General features: G+C 45.1%; 1 protein-coding gene across 4 annotated transcripts; it reads right to left on the reverse strand.

Moving 5' to 3' along the window:
* P4HA1 (prolyl 4-hydroxylase subunit alpha 1) lies at nucleotides 1-25,197 on the reverse strand. 4 transcript variants are annotated; one of them, XM_072339549.1, is made up of 15 exons: nucleotides 25,060-25,197; nucleotides 21,330-21,451; nucleotides 20,340-20,436; nucleotides 18,526-18,677; nucleotides 16,380-16,517; nucleotides 14,109-14,348; nucleotides 13,173-13,363; nucleotides 11,743-11,919; nucleotides 8,015-8,085; nucleotides 5,058-5,157; nucleotides 3,775-3,828; nucleotides 1,905-1,970; nucleotides 1,340-1,408; nucleotides 889-985; nucleotides 1-489 (listed from the first exon to the last, which is right to left on the reverse strand). In XM_072339549.1, exons 2-15 carry the CDS (start codon nucleotides 21,415-21,417, stop codon nucleotides 419-421), a joined length of 1,611 nt encoding a protein of 536 aa, XP_072195650.1. In that variant the 5' UTR covers nucleotides 21,418-21,451; nucleotides 25,060-25,197; the 3' UTR covers nucleotides 1-418. The 4 variants fall into 4 exon arrangements, with proteins under 4 accessions (XP_072195650.1, XP_072195649.1, XP_072195652.1 ...); XM_072339548.1 differs by lacking the exon at nucleotides 3,775-3,828 and adding an exon at nucleotides 3,892-3,945; XM_072339551.1 differs by lacking the exon at nucleotides 8,015-8,085 and adding an exon at nucleotides 9,216-9,286.
* Between the last annotated feature and the right edge of the window lie 452 nt (nucleotides 25,198-25,649).

Raw genomic sequence — 25,649 nt, forward strand, 5'->3', positions numbered from 1 at the left:
TCCGAAAACAGGAGAATAGGAACTGCTTTAATTCAGCCTTCCTTAGAAAGGAACCCTCCCATTGAGTCATCGGGCAACAGACAGTTGCAACGAGCCCTAAGTGAGCGAGCAGTGGCTGGTCAGAAGGGCTATGGTGAAGGAACACCACACAACACCACTCTTGGTTGTAGCCCTCATCTGTAATTTGTCCTCTTCTTTTTTCCTGTAACAGTCAGAGACCTTAAACTCAATATAATCTGTTTATAAAACCTTAAAGGGGATATTTTAGAAGGAACTAAAAGCATGTTTGTTTTGTCCACAGATGAAACACTGGTGTAGCTGAAGACTGAATCTGTAGTGGAGTGTTAGTCAATTGTAAACTGTAGGAGATGTGTGCATTTTACACAAACTGAATACAGAGGAGAAGGACGAGTCTGCATCACTCCAGCTCTGATAACGTGCACGGCCTTCGGAATTCCTGTCCCCGCTCGTGGAGCCATTTATTGGACACTGCAATGACATGAAGGTATTTGGTCACTGCATCCTTCAGCTCATCCCTCTGGCTAAGCTACAAAAGTATAACAGATCCAGTACTTCAGTATTTTAACACACACACAAGTGTGAAGATAGCCTAATCCATCAAAGGAAAACAATACACCTACAGAACAATGTGAGACTATTAAATATACTGCTATATTTTAAATATAAATAAAAACTACATAGTATTACATACATAGTAACACTATGTATAGAGGGACAGATTTCTTCAAAGGGGACCTAACACTTCTGCCTGGTTTTTATTCTACTGTGAACTCCAAAGGAAAAAGAAAGAAAAAGCAACCCCCTGAGAAAAAGGAACCCCCTGAGCTCCAGGTCGCAAACAGCAGGAGCATCAGCACAGACACTTACCCCATTTGTTTCCAACTAGTACTGGGCAGGCTGCATGCCGCGTGCTGTAATCTCCTTCTCCACTTGGAAAGAGATTGTACCAGAATACAGCTGTTCCCTGGAAATTGCAGTGGAAATCCTCAGCTTACTCAACAATCAGATAGAGGAGCATTTGTATTTCAAAGATTCCTTTTAAAAGGTTGTTTTTGTTATTCTAACATTTCTTTGCTATGGAGTGACACTGACTTACTCCATATCCACAATGTAACTATGAGCCAACATGCAGCAGCTCAGAGGGCCCTGGTACCACCAGTACAGCTCCAGTGGCTTCACTTGTAAGCACCCGGTGACCAGGGCTCTTTCTCACATAAACTCACTGTAAAGCTTTCTTTCGGATGTTCAAACATACATGCATTACAGTTTTGTGCAGGTGAAGAGAGGACAGTTACACTGGACAATAAACCCTTCTTACCTTTTTAGGCCAAACACTTGCTCCTACTTCAGGAAAGACGGTAGCTCCCCCTGCTGACACATCGCTCATCTGGAAAGGTGGCAAAAGGCACAGGTAAGCTGCAAGCCTCTGCATTCCTCAGATGTAATGCTTTAGTAAAACAAATTATTCAGCAACTTATTTTCTGCCTCCCACTTACTGAGCAAAGGCTGCATGATTAAAAGTATTAAATAGGGATAAAATCCACCCAGTTTGGTTCTAAGTGCAATAGCCCTGAATGCCAAGCGCTGAAATGTCATGGCAATGAGTGTGCTGTAAATCCTGATGCAGATATAAAAAGGAATAGGCAGTCAAATATTTTAATTTGCTACCAGACTGAGGGAGAAGAACCTCCTTAAGCATTTAAGCACAGGTAAGAGCCATGATTTGCAGGTACGTTACCTGTATATGTTACTATAAGGTGATGGCTGCCTTCATCTGCAAATCCCTTCAGTTTAAACAAAAGTACTGAAATAATTCAGCTGTACAGGATGTGCAGTGACAAGACAGTACTGGCAATAGCACATGGCAGAAATGTATCACTTACATAAAACAACCAAGTAGCAATTCTGTTGCCTGTTCCCAATTCTTTAAAAGCATCTGGCTCATCTTTCTGTGAATGAAAGCAAGCAGGTTTAATAAGCATTTCATTTTGATTATTGAGAGGAGTCAATGACAGACAGCTGCAGAGCCAGCAGCGGACAAACTCATGCAGAAAAATTAATTCAATCACTCTAGTCAGGGGCAGGGACAGGAACAGAAGTTAAGTGTACTTATTCATTTAGATAAGGCATTAAAAATGCTACAGGCCAGGGAAGTCATGTGCCCAAGTTGCTAATGGATATGAACAACTGTACCATCTGAAAATGAGCATACAAATCCTCTTCACAGCCACAAGGGTAATTATTTAATTACAGCTACTTCTGCTTTCTCATCCTTCCCTGAGACAAGCACCGTTGAGGGCAGCTCTCCAGCCCCAGACTCAGCCAGCACCACTCAACAGGAACAGTGAGCCCTGCTGCTACTCTGCTCTCACCAACCCCCCACCACTGTGCAGCCTTCAGCATCATGTTCTCCTCCCTGGCACACACGCTTTTGGAGTGCCATGAAGAACCCCATGAGTGATTCATTCAGCAGCGTGCTGTACTGCAGCCACAGAGCGCCCATGGCAGCCATTCCTGAAGCTTTCAACAGGAGTAAGGTAGGAGCATGCAAAACGTGAACACGTCGTGTGACTGCAGTAGTGCTGGGTTCAGAAGGGAGCACTTGATTTAAGGAACAAAACCCCATGTTGGGGGGTATGAGCTAACTTTTGTGGTGCCTCTACTTCTGTCAGTAGTTCTCTAAACACTCAGAGCCCAGCTCCTGTGCCCACTATTTGTGCGTGCTAAAAATTCCAGCAATCAGTATTTCAGAAACCATCCCAAAGCATTTCCAAACAGAAACTGTTAAATCACTTGCAATGCTTTTGAGCATGTGCTTACAGAGCAGAAATTCTGATTAATAGCTGGTGGCTTGGATTCACAGCGTAAGGATAATCTGAAAGCGTTAAATCACAAACAAGTGTGCCCAGTAAATAACCAACTGAATTCAGCATAATTATTTCCAGCACTCTGAAATTTAAGTTGTGAATTTCAGTCAAATAAAAGGAGAATGGTGTGATGAGAAAAACTCGGTAGCAAAAAAAAAAAAAAGAAGAAAAAAAAAAGGTAGGCCTTTTCCAGTATGAGTAGTCTGTCAGCAATCAGCAGCTCAACAACAGTAACAGAGAGCACTCCAACAGTTTCTTCAGCAGCATGGAAGATGCCTGCATCTCAGCTCTGGCAGAAGCACGCTCTCTGGATGGCGTGGTCTGCATAATAAGCTGCAATGCAAGTTTTACTAAGCTGCCTCCAAAACATTCCTTCTAGGAAAGGGCACTGAGCTGTCGGCCCTGCAGCCACATTTGCCTTAACTGCACTGCAGACCCCTGTGTGACAGCCTCAGTGCGTGGATGCACATTAGCTGCTGCCACCATCCTCTGTGTGTCAGGAGCACAGAATATACACTGAGAATCTATGCAGTTTGACTGCATGTTCTTCAGTGGCTTTACACTGCCAGTACCTTGGTCAGCTAAAATAATTCTAAACATGGTTCCAGTTTAACAATAAAGCCAGTGCCCTTTGCTTTGTTAAGAAGTGTCTGCCATCTCTTTAAGAATAGTTCCTTATAAATGATGGTTTTGAAGAAAAACCTCATTGCTTCATGATGTCTGAAATGTTTCTCAGTTCAGCTGGTGGTTTAGAGGGCTTCTCCACTAACACAGATTAGAACAGTTGAAGAGCTACAAAATTTAATGCACGATAAAGAACACAAGTTGTGCCACAGCCAGGAGGCCCAGGCTTCACCAGGTGACTAGCTCTCCTCCATCTACTTGCCCGTGCAAAGTCAAAGTGGGGTTCATACTGTCCTCCCACTCCATAATTTGCCACCTGAAAAAGAGAAACACAGCACTTGTGAAGAAGAAAGAGGTGGAGACAGGAAACAGGACTTACCCTTCCGAAATCAAAATGAGGCTCATACTGGCCTCCTACTCCGTAGTTGGCTACCTACAGCGAAAGGAGAAGCACAAAATCTAGTAAAGCTATTTTATCCAGACAAGAAAGGGCAAGAATTTGACTATCAATTACAGCCTTTTGATAGATGAGGTTTCATAATTAAGCTATAATAAATTATAAGTCTCTGTCAGCTGAAATGTACCATGCTCTAGGAAGTCCCGCTGGGTTTATTCACAAATGAGATCAGATTTTGCTGAGACATCCCACTGGAGCACCACGCTGCCCAGAAGTTGCAAACCACTCTGAGCACTCCTGCCTGCGGCAGCTCATTCTTTTTCACACCAGTAAGTCCTTTCCCCACCTTCCACAGCAGAAAAATATTTTTTCTCTGAGAAACATGATGGGCAATATTCTTTTCCACATAGCTTGTAGCACTTCTACATCATTCAAACCTAAATCACTTTTTGACCTCTAAGTCATTTGAAGTCATCTCTTCCTCCTCTTCTTTGCATCTACTGTGTCAGTTTTCATCTAGATACTTGGACGTTTTATCAACAGGAGGCTGGAGGGAGGGCTCCAACAGCCTTCCTGCAACCACACTCCTGCTTTCTAGGACTAACACCTTCTCAGTGGAGCAGCACACTCAAGCAAATGAACACAGGCGCTTCTTTTTAAAACAGAAGACACTCAGGTTACATTACGGAGAGAGCACTGTTGGCCTCCTAGGACCAAGGAAGGGACTGCAAATCTAAACCACCATTCTCTCCCCATTTTCTTAAGTTCCTGTCAAATTAAACTTCTCACTGTCATCTTGGAATAGAAGTTCCACCCTACAACCACAGAACTGTTTCATTTGTATAAATAAAAAGAAATTACATTCATTCCAATGAGCATTGTGAGCTTCAGTTATCCCCTGCAGCAGCAACAAGCTATTTCACACTACAGCAAGTGCTACTCTGCAAAGACAACTGTTTCTACCTCCCTGTGATGAATAACAGTCATTCTTCTGACAGTCTTAGATCCAACCAGATACCAAATTATACCAAATGTAACAAGCATTTGTGACAACCTCCCATACAGGAGCACCATTCTGCATGTACTGCCATCCAGGATGAAGTGCTAGCTGGCACTTGTCACCATACTTGTGGAAGTCAGTCACTTACCTGAAGTTCTTCTGCTGTGGAGACATCAAGCCCTGTTAGGTCCTGTATCCTGGTGTTAATGCGAGATACCACAGGGCTTTCGTATCCAGACAACCAAGCGCTAAGTGGAAAAAAAAAAAAACAAAACAATAAATTAATAAAATATGGTAGAAAGAGCCAGTAGGCTAGCAGTGCAAGTGCTACATTTGGGATTGCTTCAAGTTTGAGATTATCTTTCGTGGCTTGCAAAAATTTGGTAGGTCCATCAGAAATACTTCCAAGGACTGCATTCAATAAATGTGTTCTAGAGAACACTTAGGGCTCTGGTTTATGGCAGCTCTAAGCCTAAGCATCCTACTTCCCACGTGGGACCATCAAGTGACACAAGAAAGGGTTCCCAACAGTGACCTTCAGCTCAAGCTGTGTCTCTAGAACAGGCACACTACAGTTCTGCTCTTACCCGTTCCAAACCGCTAATTCAGACCACCCATTTGATGCAGCAGTTGGGAAAAGAAGAAGTAAATTACTTTTGCATGCACCGGTTCTACGTGAACGTATCTCAGCTCTTCCACATGTCACCATCCACTCACAGGTGAGTGCTGTGCATTCCGTCTTCTCACATTACTTACCTGTGCAATGGTACTAAACATCATTATGAAAACAACTAAGTAATGCATAGAACTCTTCATTCTCCTGTTGAACAATTCCTACCCAAACAGCCGATCACAAATCTGGTATTTATCACATTTCAGGAAGTGATTTTTAAGGGTGAAAAGTCAGCCTCAGATTTTCAAAGACACCTTATGTTGGTAAATCAGGCATCCACACACCAACACCAGCATCGCAAGGCTCAGCAGTGGCTGCTGCTGCTTTTACAAGACCATTGGACTGCAACACCTGTGCACAGTGCCTAACTGCTAAGAACATTGCAGTATTGCTACAAAAATGAACTTTCCTCATATCTATGATAAAGATTTGTTTGCTTTCATCCAAAAAAAAGCACACCAAAACATCGTGTTGGAGCCTGGGTAGCATGACACGTGACAAGACACTGACACAGGTTACAGAATCTCTACGAGCATGGATTTTTATTTTTGTTTTAAAGAAAAAATGAACCACGTGTAAATGACTCGCACAAACACAATGATTCAACTGCTTCTGCACACGGTTAGTATGTATAAGAAAGTGTTACAATGCAGCAGCCTTGGGTGTTAGGAGAAAGCAGAGAACACTACATGAATTGCTTCCCAAACAAGCAGCAGTGATGCAGAGCCATGCTACAACAGCCACATGCAGGCAACAGCCACAAGCACCGTGCGCCCCATGCTGGGTTCATGTCCAACAGCAGCCCCTGGAGCACTCTGCCTAGCGTACCACACAGGCTTCAATACAAAAAGGAAAACAGCACCCTTCTGTACTATGCTGAGTATGTAGAACTGCAGCAGCTGCTTTGAGTCCTTCCCCGTGGCAAACACTGCCTCCTTCATAAAGTAAAACTACAACATGTTTTACAAATGAAGTTAATTGCCCTGAGGTACAAAGACAACCTGATAGGTAGGGGACCCCGGGACCTGTCATCAGGCCATCCAGCATCAGATTTCACTCACTGGAGGATGTCCTGCCTCAAAAGACAGCCATGAACAGAGGCGGTGCATTACAGGAGCGGAAGGAATTATTTCACTAGGAGTGCTGAACTCATGCTGAGGGATGTTTTTTCCTTCCTCCCACCATGAGCTGGCTTTTAGTGGTGCTTACGACCACTGCACACAGCAAGCCATGTTTACGCTCCACGCCTGTACGTCCATATCACATCTCTTCTGAGACAGATTTCAACAGCACAAAAGCTTTCTGCAGAAATAATGCTATAGCACTTGGAAAAATGCAGCCTGCTGCCCAGAGTGACATGACACAGGTGGGCCTATGTGCCCCCTGCACAAGCCAGCCTCGTACCAGGCATCACAACGGCTGTGTCCTCAGCCACAGCACAGCAGCACCACAGCAGAGCATTTCAACACCACTACTGCAGCAGTCACTGCTCACACAGAACGTTGCCTTCGCTGTTTAAAAACTTTCTAAAATGTAATTTTCTGGGAGAAAAAAAAAAAAAAAAAAAAGCTGGAGAGGGAAGAAGGAACAAATAAATGCCCAGCCTGGTATTTCTGAATTGGAAACTTTACCACCCGATACGGGTGGCTGCTGGGAGGAGAGGAAAAAAGCAGCTCTTTGAAAGCTGTGTCAGATCCGTGCTGGTGCTGCACACAGCACAGCCTGCCCGTGCTCCGCGCCCTGCTGGCAAGGTGCCCCTTTCACACAGCCTGCCACGTCCCACACCGCAACAGCAGTCCTCTCACAGACGAATGCTGTCATTCCTAAGAGCATTTGCTAGGAAGGAATGTTTGATGAGGGAAAGCAGTCAGCTATTAAAAAAATAAAGCAAGCAGTCTTTTTGGTTTTCAGGAGCAATGATTCATCTGTAATCCAAACCAGCTCCAGCAGCCCTCAGCAGGAGGACACTTCTACCAGCAGCTCTACATGAGTACAGCCACCTAAGCACTAACAGCACAAGCTCCTCATGCTCCTTTCCAACAAACTCTGGCTCACACTACTCGCATGGACCTCAGCAGCACAGTGATGCCTTGTTTTATGCAGCACGTTACCAGTACTGAAGATTCATGGTACAGGTGAAAGACACACACAGCCTCTTCCATGGTCAGGGTGAACAAAACATTTTAGTCATTAGTAGCACCAGGCAAGGCATGCTAAGCAAACTTGGGAACCCCCGTTTTAGTTACCACTAACACGTAGAAGTATTTTCTATCTCAGATGGCCGCTTGCTTTGTTATAAGACAGCTCAGTTAGAAAGGCTGAAATTAAAATTAAAATTAGTCCAACTTGGCCCCACGCTTAGAGATGAAGCAGTACAGCTGCAGAACAGACTTCCTTGGACTGGGAGTACCTTTGGAAGACGTTCCCCTTACCTCTTAGAGACTCTGTAATGTGCTGTGGTCAGTTTCCCAGTCTCGGGGTCATGAACAGTAGCACGGCTCAGCTACAAAAAGAGAAAGGACAAGGGCTTACCCACCTAGCAGGCTGCTTTTTGCCAAGCCACAGGTGTTTGAAAGGGTTCCGATTGGTCTGGATGGTATGCAATGCTCTTAAATTAGCAATATTTGAAGGGCAATGGAAGCCGTAGCTGCCACGTCCAAATCAAAACAAATTCGTCAGAAAAATTTGGTTAGATTGTCCTTTCACTTTTTTCCTCCTTTTCTTTTTTATTTCCTTTCCTATTTGCTGCAAACTAGAGATTTTCTACAAAAAAATGTATAATGCTGAGTTTCACAGACAGTTCCTCTTCATGCAGAAGTTTACCTCCTTTGCGAATTTAGGCTTAACACAGATGGAATGCATGGCCAATCTTTAATTACCTCTCCTGAAAGCAGGAGGGAGGTCAGGGGCACAGTTCCTTTCAGAACCAGCCAGGTTTTCTCCTGAAGCAAATTTTGGAAAATGTTTGTTAAATTCAGGACTTGTACTACTCTATAGACATTAAATTCAAGACTTGCACTACTCTATAGACAAAGTGAAAACAATCAGGAGACCAATCAAAAACCAAGCTTGCTTTCTACCAGATCTGTGCTGTCAGGAGGCAGAAGGGCCCAGGCAGGAGCAATGGGCACTCCTGGGCACTGTTGCTGTGTGACTAACAGACACACTGCATGTGCTGATCCAGCTGTCACCACGTGGCAATGACCTCAAGCACCTCTCCCACGTGTTAAGGCACTTCAGGTGCTCTGCTAGGAAGGGAGATAATTTTTGGCTGGTGACAACAGCAAAGAGAAGGGGAGTACTAAAATCACTGCAGTCCATTGAAGGTATTGCAGCACTCAATATTTTGTATGCTGAGTAAGAGACCTGCTTCTTGCACAGATAATCACCTGAGAACATACTGAGCAGGTGACCAAAAATACCCCCAAAACAAACAGAAAGCAAACGCTCCTTCTAGCTGAAGGAAAAGACTGAGAAACTCAGCAGTAACAGCCTGTTACAGGATCTGCGTGTAATAAAGTGATGGACTACAAAGCCAAAGTTGTCTTTATAGACCACCTCTTTTCTCCCCATAATGAGCAGAACCTACGTACTCATTACAGGCCCAAAACATCTGGCATAGAGCTCTCTTACCTTTTGCTAATTCTGTAATGTGCCGTCTCCAAGGCTCCTGTTATGGGGTTTGAAATGGTGGCTCGCCTCAGCTGTGAAGCGAACCATCAGAACAGTTGCATTACAAAGCAAATTCTGCATCACAGCAATCCGACCACTCAGAAGCCTAAGGGGAAATGTCACACAAGCCTCTATGCAGACCACCCAAACCACCCAGTCACCTTTCAAGGTGGTTTTTCTTTTATGGAACCAGGGAAGAAAATCATAAAGCTGTGATGGGAAGGAGGGAGACCCTCCCATTTCACTGGAAGGAGAGTTTAGGAGAGAATTTGTGTGTGCTTTTCCTGTGTGTTTTTAAATGTATATGCATATATATAGTTATATTTTTTAAGCATTAGAGAAGATCAGCTTTTTCAGGGAAGCAGTGTTTGCACTTCTGGAGCAAGAGCAGCAGCTGTCTGAGTAAAGCAAGCTGGAAGCTTTCCTTTTCTTCATACTGCAACAACAGCTGCAAGCAACAGGGTATTGTGACAGGTCCTTTGTTACTCTGCCCTGCACGTGAGTTTCACAGTTACATTGAATCCAAGCAATGCTGTGACCTTGTATACATAAAAGATGAGTAGAATCCTACCTTCTGAATATTTCAGTACTAAATGCAACACTGCAAACTTCTTTAACAGTAACTGCTAAGGAAACCTACTTGCTTTGTCTATGGGCACGGTACATTTTGGAAGAAGCTGCACATTTTGGTGGGCTCTAGGCATAACATGGCACACCAAGTCCCACACCAAACACAAGTAGTATTTTTCTACTGTTAAAAGAAACTAAGTTAGTCAAAGCCTCCCTGTTGCAGCTGACAAGAACAGGTGCTGGGAACTATTAGCAAGCAGCTTTTGGTCCCATTCCACGCAGACATGTGTAAGAATCAAGTCACAAAAGTTGACTCCAGAGTCCCAAAGCTGGATGTTAAGCCTCCCTCCTACCAGCTCATGGCAGAGCAACACAAGGATGGGCACAGATTCACACAACGGGATCTTCTGGAAAGCAGCAACAGCAACAGCCCCGTGAACAAGCATGGGGCAGGTCATCCTTCTGCCTTAAAAATAATGCTCCTGCTGCATTGGTTTTCTGAGCTCTACGAGGCCTTGGCCACAGGAATTACATGGAACACTCATAGCATTAAGATTCTACATCACTGAACTGCAAATCAACAGCCAAACATTTGACAGGAAGAACATCTTGGCAGCTCCTGAAGTTGAAAACAGTCACGTGTTCAGAGATCTATTCAGGCTCTTGTTTTTAGTCTTATTTCAACATCATCAAGATATGATCCAGTCATACTTCACAGCTACAATGCCAAGTTTTGCAGCAGCAAGGGGGCCTAATCACCGAGAGAAACAACCGACCTCTAACTTCTACACCTGCAGCAAGGCTGCCAACAGATGATTTATGGGTAAGTGAAAAGAATCACTCGTACCTCCATACAGCTCTGAGTGCCACCTCAGAAACACAATGCCTCAGCCTTTAGGAAGCCTTAAAATCCACTTCAGGCTATGTAGTACCCAGTCTAGTGGCCAAGGGCAGCCTCGCCTGCCACACACTCAGATATAAGCCACCACTGGTTTACTTTGCAGCAAAGGAAGCTAACTGTCCTGTACTCAATGCATTTCTTCCCGAATCTTCGTTTGCTCAGCTCTTGCTGGACAATAAGCCGTTTAGGTTGGAAAAAGGAAGCAGGAAAATTATATTTAGATGAGTTCAAATCTTATTTTAGAAATAACTGATAACTTATAAGGAAATAAATCAATTTCTCTAACTATATCTTAAATGTACATGATGCAGTCACACCAGCTGGATTCAGATGGCAGCTCAGTCAGTTCTTTGTTTATCTTGGACACTCCTGTTTACTCTGACAGCTGATTTGGCCTGGAAGCAGGCACTTAGAAGCAAGAACCTTGGAATCCAGGTTCTGAAACAGAATTTGAAGAGCTGGAATTGTGAATAAGAAGCATAGCAGCACTGATACGTATTGCCCCGTTGTAGCTCTTTCACCTGCAGGTAACTTCAGAGCCTGGGAGACAGAAGTCTCTATTTCTATACTGAATGCGCCATTCATTGTCTATAAAGTAACGCGGCACTCCAGAGCCAGAGGAATGCCTTTCCCTAGAAGGTTCTCTTCTCCATGTCACAACTGTGGCAAATAAACAAAAAAGGGAGAGCCTATCTGACGACAAGTATCCTTCAAGGCAGCCTAGCTGCAGTATGTTTGTTTTCTGTCATGTAACGCTCTTCTCCTCTTCTGAAACAGCGTGCACTGAAACCGTCTGCCAGAAGAGTCTAAAGCCACCTGGCTTTTAATTACAGAGGAATTCCAGCTTTCCCATCATCTCCTAGAAAGAGTGTGTCACCACAAGCTGTAAGTGAGAGAAGCAACGTGTGAGCACGCTGCACACAAATCTCTGCTCAAGAGAGACAGTCACACACACTCGCATCGAAAGCTACTCATGGATTTAAGATTCCAAAAGGTAAGGAAATGTAAGGCATTTACCCTTGGCTTTGCTAGTTCTTTCACAGTTTCAATCTCTTCATCGGAAATGATATCAAGAAAGCGAACAATTCGAGGCTTGTCCCACTCATCTTCCTGTTTGACAGGGCCCAGAATGTATCTAGGATTCCTGTTTCCATCATAGTAGCGGCAGAACAGTCTTTTTTGTCTCCGAGGAGTCTGAAAGCAAGGTGGAACGAGATAATCAGAGAACTTCCATTGATATCTTTAAGAAACATAAAGATATCTGGAGAACAACAGATAGGAACAATTGCCTTTAAAAGATGCTTTAAGTTTATGAAATTATAGAAAAATAGAGTCATTCTATTTGGAAGGGACCTTTAAAGGCCATCTGGTCCAATCTCCCCTGCAATGACCAGGGACACCTAGAGCCCCATCAGAAGCTCAGAGCCCTGTGTCCAGCCTGACCTTGGCTGTCTCCAGGGCTGGTGCAACACCACTTCTAGGCAGCCTGTGCCAGTGCCTCACCACCCTTACTGTAATATATTTCTTCCTTATATCCGCTGTAAATCTCCCCTGTTCTGGTTTGAAATAATTTCCCCTTATCCTATCACAGCAGACCCTGCTAAACTGCCTGTCCTCTTGTTACTTACAGCCCTTCTTTCAATACTGACAGGCTGCTACGAGCCTTCTCCAGGCTGTACTGCCTCAGCTCTCAGCATGTTTTTGCGGTTCCATCCCTTGAGTCATATTTGTGGCCCTCTTCTGAATGTGCCCCAACAGTTCCATGTCTCTCCTGTCCCAAGCACTCCCCATCTGGATGCAGCACTCCAGGTGAGGTCTCACAGCGCAGAACAGAGGGGCAGATCCCCTCCCTCGCCCTGCTGGCCACATTGCTTTAAATGCAGTCCAGGATATAGTTGGCCACTTTACATACATCCATCCCAACTGGCATGACAAATATGCCTGGCCTATAATTCCTTATCAGCTGGATCTGATGGAAATGTTTATATTTCACACTGCATCAGTATTGGTGGCGTTACAGGTTTGCCCATTTTAGCCCATTTTTGCTGTGATTGTGCAGAATTCCAGGAGTAATCCCAGTGAGAACTACGGGTTAAGCCTGTCAGTACTTCAAGCAAATTAACGTTACTCTGAAATACTGCAACAAGCAGTACTTTACACACTCCTATTAAGAACAATTTTGTCACTAAAGAAACATCTTTGTTCAATACCATACACAAATGTAGACTTCCAGTTCAGTACTTAGCATGTTCAAACTAGTCAGCAGTAACACTCCTTTCCATTGGACAGAATGGAACAGGGAAGAACTCCAATGCACGCCAACCCTCAGCTCGACACACCCAGCCACCTGCTGTAACAGTTCCTTGCTTCCACACCACGCACAGATTCTGAACATTGTTTTGTTACAATTGGTTTCATACATTTGAGAACAGTCTACTCCACTTTACCATTTTGAGACCCTCCCCACGGCACAGCATTTCGTACTTCCTTCTCTCAGGCAGGTAATCCTTTTTCTTAACTTCAGTTTCCTTCTCTGTCTGGTCTTCTGCATCTGTACTGGACTTATTGGCTTCTTTTTCTTTAGCCATGATATATTCAAAATACTTCATGTTCCCATTTGCTCTTTGATGTTCAGGATCTGTTGAAAAAAAGACAATTATCACCAGCAAGTCTACAGCTTGCAAAAGAAGTATTCAGAAAAGGCAATATACAAAAACAATAGCAACAGATTCAAACCACTGCTTCTCAAACAGAAACTGGAAACATCTATTCTGGTCTGAGAGTACTCACAGGATACCTGAAACTACAAACTAGGCTGGAAGAATGCTAGCCTGCAGCATAGCATAGTAGGAAATAACTTGAGCTGTCAGAGCAAAGCTCAATTCATTCACAGTTAAGAAAACAATTACTGCGAGGCCAGGATCCTCAGCTCAGTACATGCAGGTTTCCAAGCACAATAAGCAGAGTTTGGCCATTCCAGCCAACCAGAGCAGAGCAGGAGGGACAAGGAAATTGCAGTGGGCAGGCAGAGCTGGGACAGCTTGACTGGCTTTAAGCTTAACAGCTTGGGAATTAACATTTCTGGTGACCAAGGTTTTGGCAATCAATAACCTTAAAAAGATAATTAAAAAAAAAATAAAGCTTCAGTTCACTAATAAGTGGTTCTCGCTGGCCTTTGATATACAGATTATGTTTACATTCTTCACACAGTCTGTCAGTGGGGTATTTACAGAAGCACAAATTGTTTGGGTATTTCATTTTAAGAAGCCTGTAGACAAGGCAGGAAATCAGTAAGACCAGAGTTCCCAGAACAAATCCCTGGGTAACGCCAGCTCAACAACAGGGCTACATCTTGCCGAGCCTCAACTCCCTCCTTCACGTACCCAGTTCAAGAAGGCGCTTGGTGAGCATCATTGCTTTGCTCAGATCCCCCTGCTGATATACAGCATAACTCAGGTAGTCCAGAATATAGACTTTATCTGCAGAAGACACTTCTCCCTCATCCAGCTGTTTCAGAGCTTGCTCCATCCAGAGCTCAGTGTGGTAATAATCGGCCTCTGTGTACGCAATCTTTCCCAGCTCAAAGCAATCTTCAGCTGTTAAAAAGGATTTGTGCTTCACACCTGTATTTGAAACAAAACAAAACAAAGATTTACACAGAATACTGTACTGGATCGCTCCTCAGAGCCACATTCAGATACTTCCTACTCTTCAGAGCACCATTCATTTCTGTTGCTGTTGTGGTCTTTAACATCTTCCTTCTGCAGCGGCTATTTGTTGAACATCCAGTTTAAGTATCTAAAAAGTCCAAATCCTTAGCAGGAGATAGAAGTGGTTACGTGCAGTTTGCCATCGCCAGAATACCAAAAACTAGCTAAGTGCCTCTACAGTTTGTGGAAAAGAAAAGAAACCCTCCTTCCTCAAAACACAGCATAGGAACAAGCTCCAGAAATCTCTTTCTAAAGATAGTGTGTTATTTCTTCAAAATGTTACTGAAGCGCACCTTGTGTCAGCAACAACTTAACAAAGGAGGAAAAGAAAACATCAGTGAATTCCCAACTACTTGAGATTTCTGAAATCAGAAACATCTGAAGGGACCTCTGGAAGAGTAAAGTACTAGTAAGCAAATGACACATTCCTATTTTTGCCATTGTAAATGAAGGCCTGTGGAAAAACCACGTTTCTTTTTGTAGTAAACAAAGCATTTGAGTAAAAAGGGAAACTGAGACACAGATGGAAGCTTTTCCTCTTGCCCAGGCCCCATCAGCTTTACAGTTATACTAAATTCCTGATTACAGCTTAACACTTCCTAGATTTCTCCCAGCAGCTCCCACTGCTGCGTTCCAACAGGGGAATTCTATTGAAGGCATGCCATAAGAAATTAAAGAACTGAAGAGATGGTCCACAAGAAAGAATATCCTGCAGATAATAATTAACACCCTCTGGTCCAGCCCGGGATGGCCAATGATTTCAGGTTTCTAAACACGAAGCCGCCTGTAAGCTCTAAGGCAATGCAAAACTTAGGGGATGCAGTATGGAGGTGGGCTGAGTGTTCTTAGACACAAAAAGATCCTCTGGAAAGAGTAACAGGTTGCATTTAAAAGCAACATAACATCTAAACATGAAAAGGCAAATTAAAAGAGCACTCAGAACAGCAACCATCAAATAAGGCTGATAACCGATGTAAAGAAACAGCACGGCCTGTAAGGCAAGAAGAGAATCAGTGAGCAACACAACAGCATTTAGCATTCTGATCAAAACTTGACCACCTCGCAAACGGAAACTCCCTGGGAAAGGAGACAAAGAGCACAAACAAGTGACCACGTGGCACGTTCATCTCTGTAGCTCTGAAGGCCAAAAAAACAACTTATTCTCTTTTATACTCTAGGGCGTTTGGGTTCTGCAATAACACTTGATCATGCACAGTCTGGACAGCTTATTGCTTCAAAAGAAGCAATAAAACGCAGTCCATCCAAAGCACTTTGTCTTTTCTTTCTGTGCTGTTTTAGGAAAAAAATAATGAACGGCTTATTGTAGTAGAATGAATCTGTAGCTCTTTGAGACAGTCTTGAACGAAACCAAAAAGCAAGGTTATACAGCATAACATATAAAGCCAATTACCCTTAATTTTATTAGACATCTGACCACAATGAGCGCTTCCAAAAACACAGATGGATTGTGTGAAGTTGATCTTTTGCCAGCTGGCACCATACTGGCTTTGAGAAGAGGAAACAAGACAAAAAACTAGCAGAGAAGAGCCTCCTGACAAGAAAGTGTGTCTCCTGCATATAAACCTGCTCCTCTTGTGTAGTGCCACATAAGCACAGGTTCTTTTGTATGCATGTGATAATGGTCTCTACCTTTGTCTTTTCAGTTTATACACTCTGTGAAGCTGAAGTTCAAATACAACTTAACTTTTCTACCACAAGGAAAATACTGACTGCAGCATATTGATTCTTTTTATTAAAACCTATTAGCACTACATTATCTTACCGCCACTAGAAGAAAGACATGAGACTTAACTAAAGGGAAATCTTCAAGCTCTAGTACAAGGAGAGTGGTACTGGTACCTTCACACAAAAATTAAACAAGGCGGAACATAATGAAAGGATTTGTAATCTGGACATACCGCAGATAACACCTGTGAGCCTTACCTGGAAGATTTCCCCTTGAGAGAGTGTCAGTATCCAAATTATACGTGTCTTGGAGCCGCAAGAGGGCTTTTGCTGCACCAGTCTGATCTTCATCATTAGGAAAAAACTGCCGCTGGATTGTCATGTTGGAGATGAAGCCTGGAAGAACGGGAAAACACTCAGCCTTCTTTGTCCCAAGAACTCTACCAACTCAGGGCATGAAATGAATGACTCCCTGTTCCAGGGAAAGCCAACAATTCAGGAAAGGCCATTACTGCAGATTTGTTTCTGAAGATCAGGAGTATGCCTGAGGCTTCACTCAGAAACTATTTATGCCTTAGCATAGCAAAAAATAAAAATGTTACATACAGCACATAGCAAAGGTCAGGCCCCGGCACGCTGCAGCCATCTGTGCCTCTTTAGGATCACCAGGCTGACAACAGACCTTTTCCAAATGTTCTACTAGTTTTTCAGGATTCTGCATCTGTTTGGAGGTGAAGTTCCAAATACTGGGGATGCCCATCACTCTGGGCACCTGCCCATATCAGTCCACACTCCCTGCCACTCAAATCTGTCTTGCCTTAGGGCAGATCTCTGCACGATACTCTACAATAATTGTTCAGTCTTAACCTGAAACACACTTACGACACATAGCAATTGGAGCATGCTGGTCTGAACATTCCCCAAAGAGTCAAAATTCTCAAGAGCGGTTGCAACTAGCTCTTGAGCTCTAGGGAAGGAAGGAAAAGAGATCGGGATGCTGAGGAACTGCTGGAAAGTGTCGTCCCCTATCTCCTCCAAAGCCAGGCTCCCCGAGGAGACAAAGCAGAGTGCAATTACTGACAGTATCAACAATATGGGTTCCAAAGCCCAAGGATGACTGCAATGCCAGATGCACACAAAACAGCAGTTTTGTGGCTGCCTATCTTATCATAATATAAACCAAGGCCACACAGCATAGCAAAATAAAAACCTTAATCCAGCCCCCAGAGATGACAAACAACACAGCAGAGAAAATAAGCAGCAAGGTGCTATACAATATAGTTCCACAAGAAGTCTGACAAGAGCTCCATAAACAGGGAAACAATTAATGTTGTGACCAGTAATTATCAAACTACTGCAGTACCCTGTGTTAACGTGCTCCAGACAAATCAGCTGCTATCTCAACCCTTTGAGCCCTATGTTGAGCACCAAACTGCTGCTGTAATCTTCTTTTCAGTGGGAGGACTGCCCATTTTTCCCCTTCTGCTTCTACAGTCAGGAGACTGATAGGCTGCTTGTACTGAGGAGGGAAACAGAACTCCACAGAGCCACCAAAATGAATGGCGTCTGCAAAGTCAGCCATGAGAACACAAGTGTCAACAAACCAACAGCCACTGATGTTGTCAGAAAGTAACTTCTCTATCAGACAAACTCTTTTGTCCCAGCATCCCAAAGCACTCCAAGTACAGGGCCAATGAGATGGTTGTTCTTATCAGTGACAAACACTGGGTCTTTTCTGAAAGCTTCACTTATCATTTTCCACTACGAACCTACACCTAACATCAACTGCTTGTTGAGATAGATTTTCACAGGTCAAATATAATCAGCCCAGCTTCCCTGTTACTTGAAATCTATTTCACAGTCAACTGATACATCCTTTTCTCCACTGAAGAGTTTCCACTCTTGTACAAGAAACAAGGCAGCCAAGCATTTACTAAACTTCAGATCTGTTTCACAAACGCTTGGTCTCTGCCAGCATTCAGGTTTCACACCATTACACATTAAGGGCAGTGAGCACATCAGTAGCAACAGCACTTTAAAAAAAGCTCTCCACGTTTTGCACTCTGAACAGGTTTTTTCCCCTTTTTTCTTTTCAATGGAGCTGTCACACTTTTAGGTGCAATGACCCGAAAGACTACATGATTACATGAAGGCAGCCCTGACACCCTGCACAATGGAAAGCCTCCAAGCCTCTGGTTGAACATCAGTTTTTCTCAAGTTTTTGTAAAACTCCAATAATTGCATACTGACATGAAGACGGCGGGCCTTCTGCAAAACACTTTTGTATGATAGCATCTCAAAAGCAGACTTACAAACCTAATCCAAAGCACTGCCTGTGAAAGACAGTCAAGGAACTACAATCATAATGTGATCTGATCACTGCTCTTGCTATTGGCATACTTACCATCCGACATGTCCTTCAGAACCAGGCTCTCCAGCTCGCCCCACTCTGTGTTAAGTCGTTTCATCAGCTTGAATGCATTTACAGGATGTCCCAAAAACCCCTCGGGGTCTTTCGTAGCAGTATCTGTCAGCTTATCTAATTTCTCTGCCCATCTAGAGTGAAGACACACAGTCATTAACGTTTCTTGTAAAAGCTATAAAACTGCTTTCAAGCTACTTAACAGCCTCACACAATAAAAAGCCCATTACAGATTGCAAACTTTTTTCTATATATAAAGCACGTCTGGAATGAACAAAAGGGTCCTTTTTTAAAAAAAATCATCTTTGGCAGCTGCCTAAATCTCAAACTTGTGGGTTCTTTTGTTTTTCTTTGCTGGGACGCTGCTGAATGAACTCCTTTCCTACAACGCCAATGCAGTTCGCCAGCAGTTTTCCTGCACAACAAATCAAGAACAAAGCTTTATCCACCTTTTTGCCTAGACACGCACTCCTAGGTCTGTGACAAGCCCATTCACTCCCCACCACAAGACCGCCTTCCATATCGTAGGCTTGCATTAAAAAAAACACACAGCTCTCAGGCTCCCAAATGAGAGCCCAGATCAACTTTCTGAGGCTGTAATTCTGACTCTGCAAACCTCCCTCGCTCCTTAGTGATATCATCTGCTCACAACTCCAACGTGCTCTGAAATACACACCAACTGCTATTGTTCATCTGTCTGCCACCCCAGCAGAAACAGTGAGGGAGTTCACTCCAGCAGACACATCAGTCACACCGAAAGCACCAGCACTGTGCTAGTACACATCTGCAGACAACGCAGCTTCCCCTCCTTGAACCAAACAATGCACTTGTAGAAACGAAGGCATGCAACAACACCCTGATAACAGGATAAATCCATGTTAGGAGAGGCCGCAACCCACAGAGAAAACCAAACATCAACCACAAAATGAAAAGCAAACAGAAAATCTGAAGCTGGAGAGGACTCTGTACAAGGGCTGGCATTTGGCATACTCCAAAATTTGGCACATCTCAGACATCTGCTAATGTGCCACAGTGTGCTTTCCTTCTTCCCATACTGTCTGGAGATGTTTTCCTATGCTCTGACAGCCCCCACCTGCGCTTCTGTCAGCTGCAAAGTGTCTGACAGGACTCCCAACCAGTGCGCTCCACTTGCTCCTATGGACCAATTCTTAGCAAGACAGGAGGGCTGACCTGAAGAACCTCGTGTCAACAACTTGTGCATTCACAGTGCACATGCACAAACCTGTTGTACATTTCCCATTCAATGGCTATCAAACCTGACAACCAGGTGAGAGTCACATCCACTATCAGCCACAATCACAAGTCCAAGATTTCTGCCAAGTATTTTCCATTAAAGCCTCGACAAGCCACACAAGGTGTGAGCCATCCTCCAGTGAATCACCAGCTTTCATTCAGATTAAGTCAAAGCAAGCTTCCAATATCTTTGAGCACGGGGCCCAACAAGCTCTAAAGATACAAGCGTTCCTCCCACCTTCTTCTCTCTCAGTCAGTTATTTCAACTTCTTCCCAACAGCTGTCACCTCCAATATAACAAAAACAAAGCTGTGAAGCCCATCTGACTAGCTATATTTACACGTTTTTGTTGTTCAATCTGCTTAGAGATAATAAAACCAAGCTAGAAGTCGTTACTGGGGACAAAACCCTGGTAATAACTTCTAGCTTAATCCTTGCCTCACAGGCAAAATTCCTCAGGTGTAATGAGCCTTGGGAAGCATTTTTTACATAAGGCCGGACTCGAATTATTAGCTATCAGCATCATCAAACAAGCTGCTTACTTTTTGATCTGTTCCAGCTTGCTTTCTTCTGCCTTGATGTAATCTTTCAGTGATATCACCAGATCTTTCTCTGTATTAATTAAGTCTGTCATATGGCCTAGAAAAAAAATGTGAACGCTTTGGTTAAACAAGGAGAAACAAAAACAAAGAAGAAAAACCGAAAACAGAAGAGTCTTATTTTCTTCTGTTTTCTTCCACTCTTCCTCCCCAGAATGCTCCCACCTCCTGTTAGCTAAACTGGAAGGAGTCCTTGAGCAAAGCTTCTTGCCTTTTCTTTCTTTGAGGGAGAAAATCTTGTGTTGGACAAAGCTCGTTGCCATGGAAATTAACATAATATCACATATTTATTATTAGAACTAATTCAGGATTCGTTTGGAAAAGGAAGTAGGTTGGAACAGAGTAAACTTCCATCCAAACATACATAATGCAGAGCAAATAACGACAAGTCTAAATATACAGAGGCTTCATCTTTGATACACAATAATACCTCAGATTTATTTTTAAGTTCACTGGCATGACTCCAGTACGACCCAAATAACCTTAATTATAAATTAATGGTTGTTTTCCTTTCTGCAAGCAGGCAGCAGAACAGTTTCTCCATGAAGTGATGCAAGTCACATCTTTAGCTGCATCCCACAGCACTGGGACACAAAAAAAGGCACGCTGATATACTGGTATCATGATGTACCTGTTTTGCTTGGTTTTATAAGCATGCATCAAGTCACACTGAAACTGCATTTAAAATTCAATACCCAATAGGAATATATAACAAAACAAAGCCTTGCTTCGTTCATAAGACTAATTGCACCAACTGAATTCAAAGGATATTTCTCTCAAATGCGAGATAGAAGCCAATCAGGCCCTAAGAGCTACTAAGTGGATTTAACTCTGTACCAATAAAAGCCTTGCACTCCATTAACACATCACTGCAGAATCAGTATGACAGTCATTAAGAAATTCTTTCAGCTATGTAGCATATACATGCCGCACCGATTGAGGTGAAGAAGTCCGTATGGGCATAAGAAAAAGGCAGCAGAAATCCAAGGGCAAGAGTGTACCACATCTTGTTGGATGCCATGGCTGTAGCTCAAAGCTGTCACCTCACCAGGTACCTACAAAAGAAACAAAGCAGGTAAAACATCCCTACTCACCACACACCTGACTCTAAGGAACAGCTCATTCTCTGAACTAAGGAATATCTTAGAAGTCATCGTGCTGTCTCAGAATTCACAAAGTATTGGTGTTTTTTTCCCCATATGTGAAAGCTTCACCTTTCGGGTATTCTGCCTCCTCAAGTGAATCAAAACAACCGCAGGTACTTACAGAAATGGTTTTACAGTCCTTCTGAAGGCAAGATGATTAATTTATGAAGGAAGAAAAAATAAATAAAAGAAGAAACGTTACAAAGTGGCTCACTCTGCCTGGTTAGGGAAGAAAAGGATTTGCTTTGGATTGAGTTGCAAAGTAAAATCTGGAGAGGGAAAGCTGGAGGCCTGCTTTCTGCCCACACCAAGTCAGAGCCCTTGGCACACCAACACTCCAAAGCAGCATTCCTCACCTCCTCCTCACCTGCTTGTCCCCACCATAGGCAGCCAGGCACCTAGCTAAATCCGACTATTCCAAACCCAATTCATCTAAAAGAAAACAACCCTGTAGCGCCCTTCCTTCACCCTGGCTCAGCTCCTTCTGTTCACTATATAGCCGCACAACATCCATGAGAGAGCAGCTGGGAGACAGAACTGGCAGCCAAAGACAATAACGTCAGGCAGTGTTGTTTCTGGTAGCAGCACTGGTTTAATGCGTTTGTGGAACTGCAGCTCAAAATGCAATGAGCAGAAACCCAACTCCCCAGACAACCTGAAACGCTTACCTGTTTTTCAAGGTAACCCTGAGATACTGATAACATCTGTATGAGATCCTGTGGCTGATATTAGCCCTATTAAACACAAGCTCCAGATGAGTAATTGCTTAAGGTAACAAATCGCATCTGAAAGAAGTACTCTCAAAGACAAGTATTTTGTTGCTTTTCCCTTAAAAAAAGCTGTGTCCAAATGCACCTCTCAGCTCCTGCTTTGCTCTGCAGAAAGCTGGTTGCCTCCTGCTCGCTCGGCAGCCAAGTCAACACATCTGTGAATCAACCACCAGGCACAAACATTTTTACTGCACGATAAGTATTTGTTAATATCATCAGTACTCAGAATTCACTGTGCTGTGTGTTTACTGGCTGTTTGTTCCCAGCTTCACCGGCACACTGAATGAACCGGCGGCAACGGTCACAAATTGCAACAAGGGAAACTCTGTCTAGGTACAAAGAGAAAGTTTGTCACAATGACAACAGCTGGGTGTAGAAGAGGTTTCTTTGGAAGCCTCATTTCCCATTCCTGGAGGACTTTCAAATAGGGCAAGCCCATGTGTAGCTCAGCCCAAGCTCCAAGCTCACCCGGCTCCAAGCAGAAGGCTCAGCTGGACAACATCCAGAGGTCACCTCCAGTTTCATTTGTTTTTCACAGCCTCCAGCTCTCGTGCCTTCCATGAGGGCTCAGGTCCTGCAGCAACATGCAGCCACCCAAGATGACTTCCCTCCCAGACAGAATTCTGAGCTGGAAGCAGAGCAGAGGGCAGCAGCCAGCCGTGCAGCTTTCACTGCCCTAGCAGCAGTTGCTAAGTAGCAACTTTCAAAACTCCTGCTGGAGGATCACTACGCGTTCCCGAATCAAAGAAAATAAGGCTCAGTTAAGAAAGGTGCTGGAAATCCCTTACACGCATCAACTGCCAAGTAAGTAGGCTTAATTTCTTCCTGTCAGAGACATGCAGCAAACCAAGATGAAACTGCTCTCTGTTACTGCCATCAGTCTGGCTCTCCTCCGCAGCTGCGTCGCTCTGAACACACCAACATGGCATGTGAGCATCTCAGAGAGGAGAGAGCCTGCTGCCCACAGAGAAAACGGTTCCAGTGGGAGTGAGGCTGACAGCTTCAACACAGGAGGAGTTCCCCAACTTTCTGCAAGACGTATGTTTGCTTAGCTTTGAAACTGTGAAACACGACTGAGGGGGGGAAAAGAAAGTACAGAACAAACAGGCATGAAGATACAAGCAAAACAGAGCAGCGATACTGCCAGGTGTGATATGGAACTCCCCTAACAGTAGGGACACGCAACAAGTGCCATTTCAAATGATGGACCTCCAAGATGGGTTTCTCTGATGACTTTTATAGGATTGCCAAAGTCGTATCAGAGAGCTCCCGTACAAGCAGAAGGAAAAGATAATCTGAGACCAAGTACACAGTGAAAAAAACTCAGAACAGCCAAATCAAGGTAGATGGTGGCTGAAGATGAAGGCATCCGGTGAACAACACCATTACACAGCAGTTCTCACCATCCATCCCAAGCTCCCTGGTGCCCAATGGGATAGGAAACAGAACGGGGCACAGACTTCAGCATGGAATTATTCTGGAACGGCTCTAACTTTATCCCAAATAGCTTGTTTCATTCAGGTAGTAAGCAATCTACTTTAACATGAAGCGAGCAGAGTTTGAGGGTGGAGGAGAGTAGCACAAGCAGTGGCAGCTGCCCGCTGCAGCAAAGCTCCCTCTCTGAATGGGGAGCTGGAGTCTTGCAACTGGAATCCTTACCCAAAATGAAAGAACTTTCCCAAAGTTCTTAGGCACTAAGCGCCACTTGCAAGAGGCCTGCTGCTGATCTGCTGGTATTTCTGCCCGTTCTGCTGGTTTGTAGTGCATGTAAAGGACTTTGTGTTCCTACTAAGATTTGAAAAGAATCGAAAGCAGCAGTTCCTACACCTCTAAGACCTTAAGTTCATCCTCCAGCTCCTGCACGACAGAAGCTGCTTACCGGTAAAAGATGAGAATGAATTTCAGAGCCAAAATCTGCACTGCACTTGAAGTTTCAGTCCTGCAGAATAGGGAAGTCTGCACACAAGTGTGGAACCCGGGAATAGAAGCACGTTTTCAGTAGGTTTCTGGCATGGCAGGACTGAATGGAGACAGCCCTCTCAAAGCACGCTTGTTTTAGCTCTCCAAGCCAAGACTAAGAGCTCTGGCAACGCAGCAGAACGCTTATCTTATTAGACACAACAAGTAGAAGGCTATCCTCCTATCCATGCCTCAGCACAACATCTGCAGAGATGCTTGGAGAATGAAGAACGCTCATACCGAAAATCCCACTGATCAACAGCTGGAGAACAGTAACAGCGGGAGCTCCTTCCTGCTGAACGGGTACCCGTGCACGCTGTTCTGCAGCAGCAGAAAGCCCCTCTTTCTCATGGGGAGCGGCAACTCTGACGTTACTGGAAGAAGGTGCCCAAAAACACAGAGCAAGCGACAGCAAAGGTACCGCATCAACACGAGCTTTATTGGCGATCTCCGTGCTAAACAGACTCCATTTATAAAACCAGTCTCCCGCACCCCCCCCCCGCACAGCGCAGACCGGGATCCGCTCGGAACAGGGCAGCGCTTGCGAAGCGGCGTCTCAGCTTCACCCCCCGCAGCCCCGGCCCCGCGGAGAGGCCCCGCCCGGCGCAGCTCCCCGGACAGCGGTGCGGGCCTCGGCCCAGCCCGGCGCCGCGCTCCCGCCCCCCCCGTTACGTAACGGCCGGCAGGGCCGGGCACCGGCGGCGCGGCGCCTGCCACGTATCGCCCCCACCCCCCGCGGAGCCCGTCCCGTCCCAGCGCGGTAAGAGAGGCGGCGCGGCCGGGCCTCACCTGAGCAGCGTGCGGGCTGCGTGCCGCACACCGAGCCCCACCAGCCGCCTGCCGCCGTCACGCTCCGCGCCCGCGGTGCCGCCCGCCGCGGCTCTTATAGGCGCGCAGGCCACACCCTCCCGGGCCGCGCTCGGCAGGGGCGGGGCGCGGGCGGCAGCCGGAGCGCTACGTGAGCTCGGTCACAGCGGCGGCCGCCCCGATGCGCAGGCGCCGCGGCCGGCGGTGCTCCACGTGGGCGCGGGGCGCAGCCCGGGGGTTGGCGCGCCGGGTGGCCGCCCCGACCTCCGGCAGAGCGCGGTCGCCGCCGGTCCCCGCGTGGATACGGGCTGCGCTGCCAGCGCCGTGCCGGGAAGAGAGCCGGGATCCGGCTGAACCGCCCGTCAGAAATAAGCCTCGCTTCCGCTCGCGTTGGTCGCCCTCCAACAGATATTGAGCTCCTGCAGCCGGCAGGAAACGGGGAGCGGTCCGCCAGCCCCCGGCTCGAAAGGCCTCAGCCAGGGAACCCGGGGCACGTGGGCAGAGGTAGAGCGGCAGCTCGTGGAGATGTGGCAGGAGCGCTCACAAGTTACTGCTGAGAACAGAACGCCTCT

The sequence above is a fragment of the Excalfactoria chinensis genome, chromosome 6, assembly GCF_039878825.1.
Source record: "Excalfactoria chinensis isolate bCotChi1 chromosome 6, bCotChi1.hap2, whole genome shotgun sequence".
In the NCBI taxonomy this organism is placed as follows: Eukaryota; Metazoa; Chordata; class Aves; order Galliformes; family Phasianidae; genus Excalfactoria; species Excalfactoria chinensis.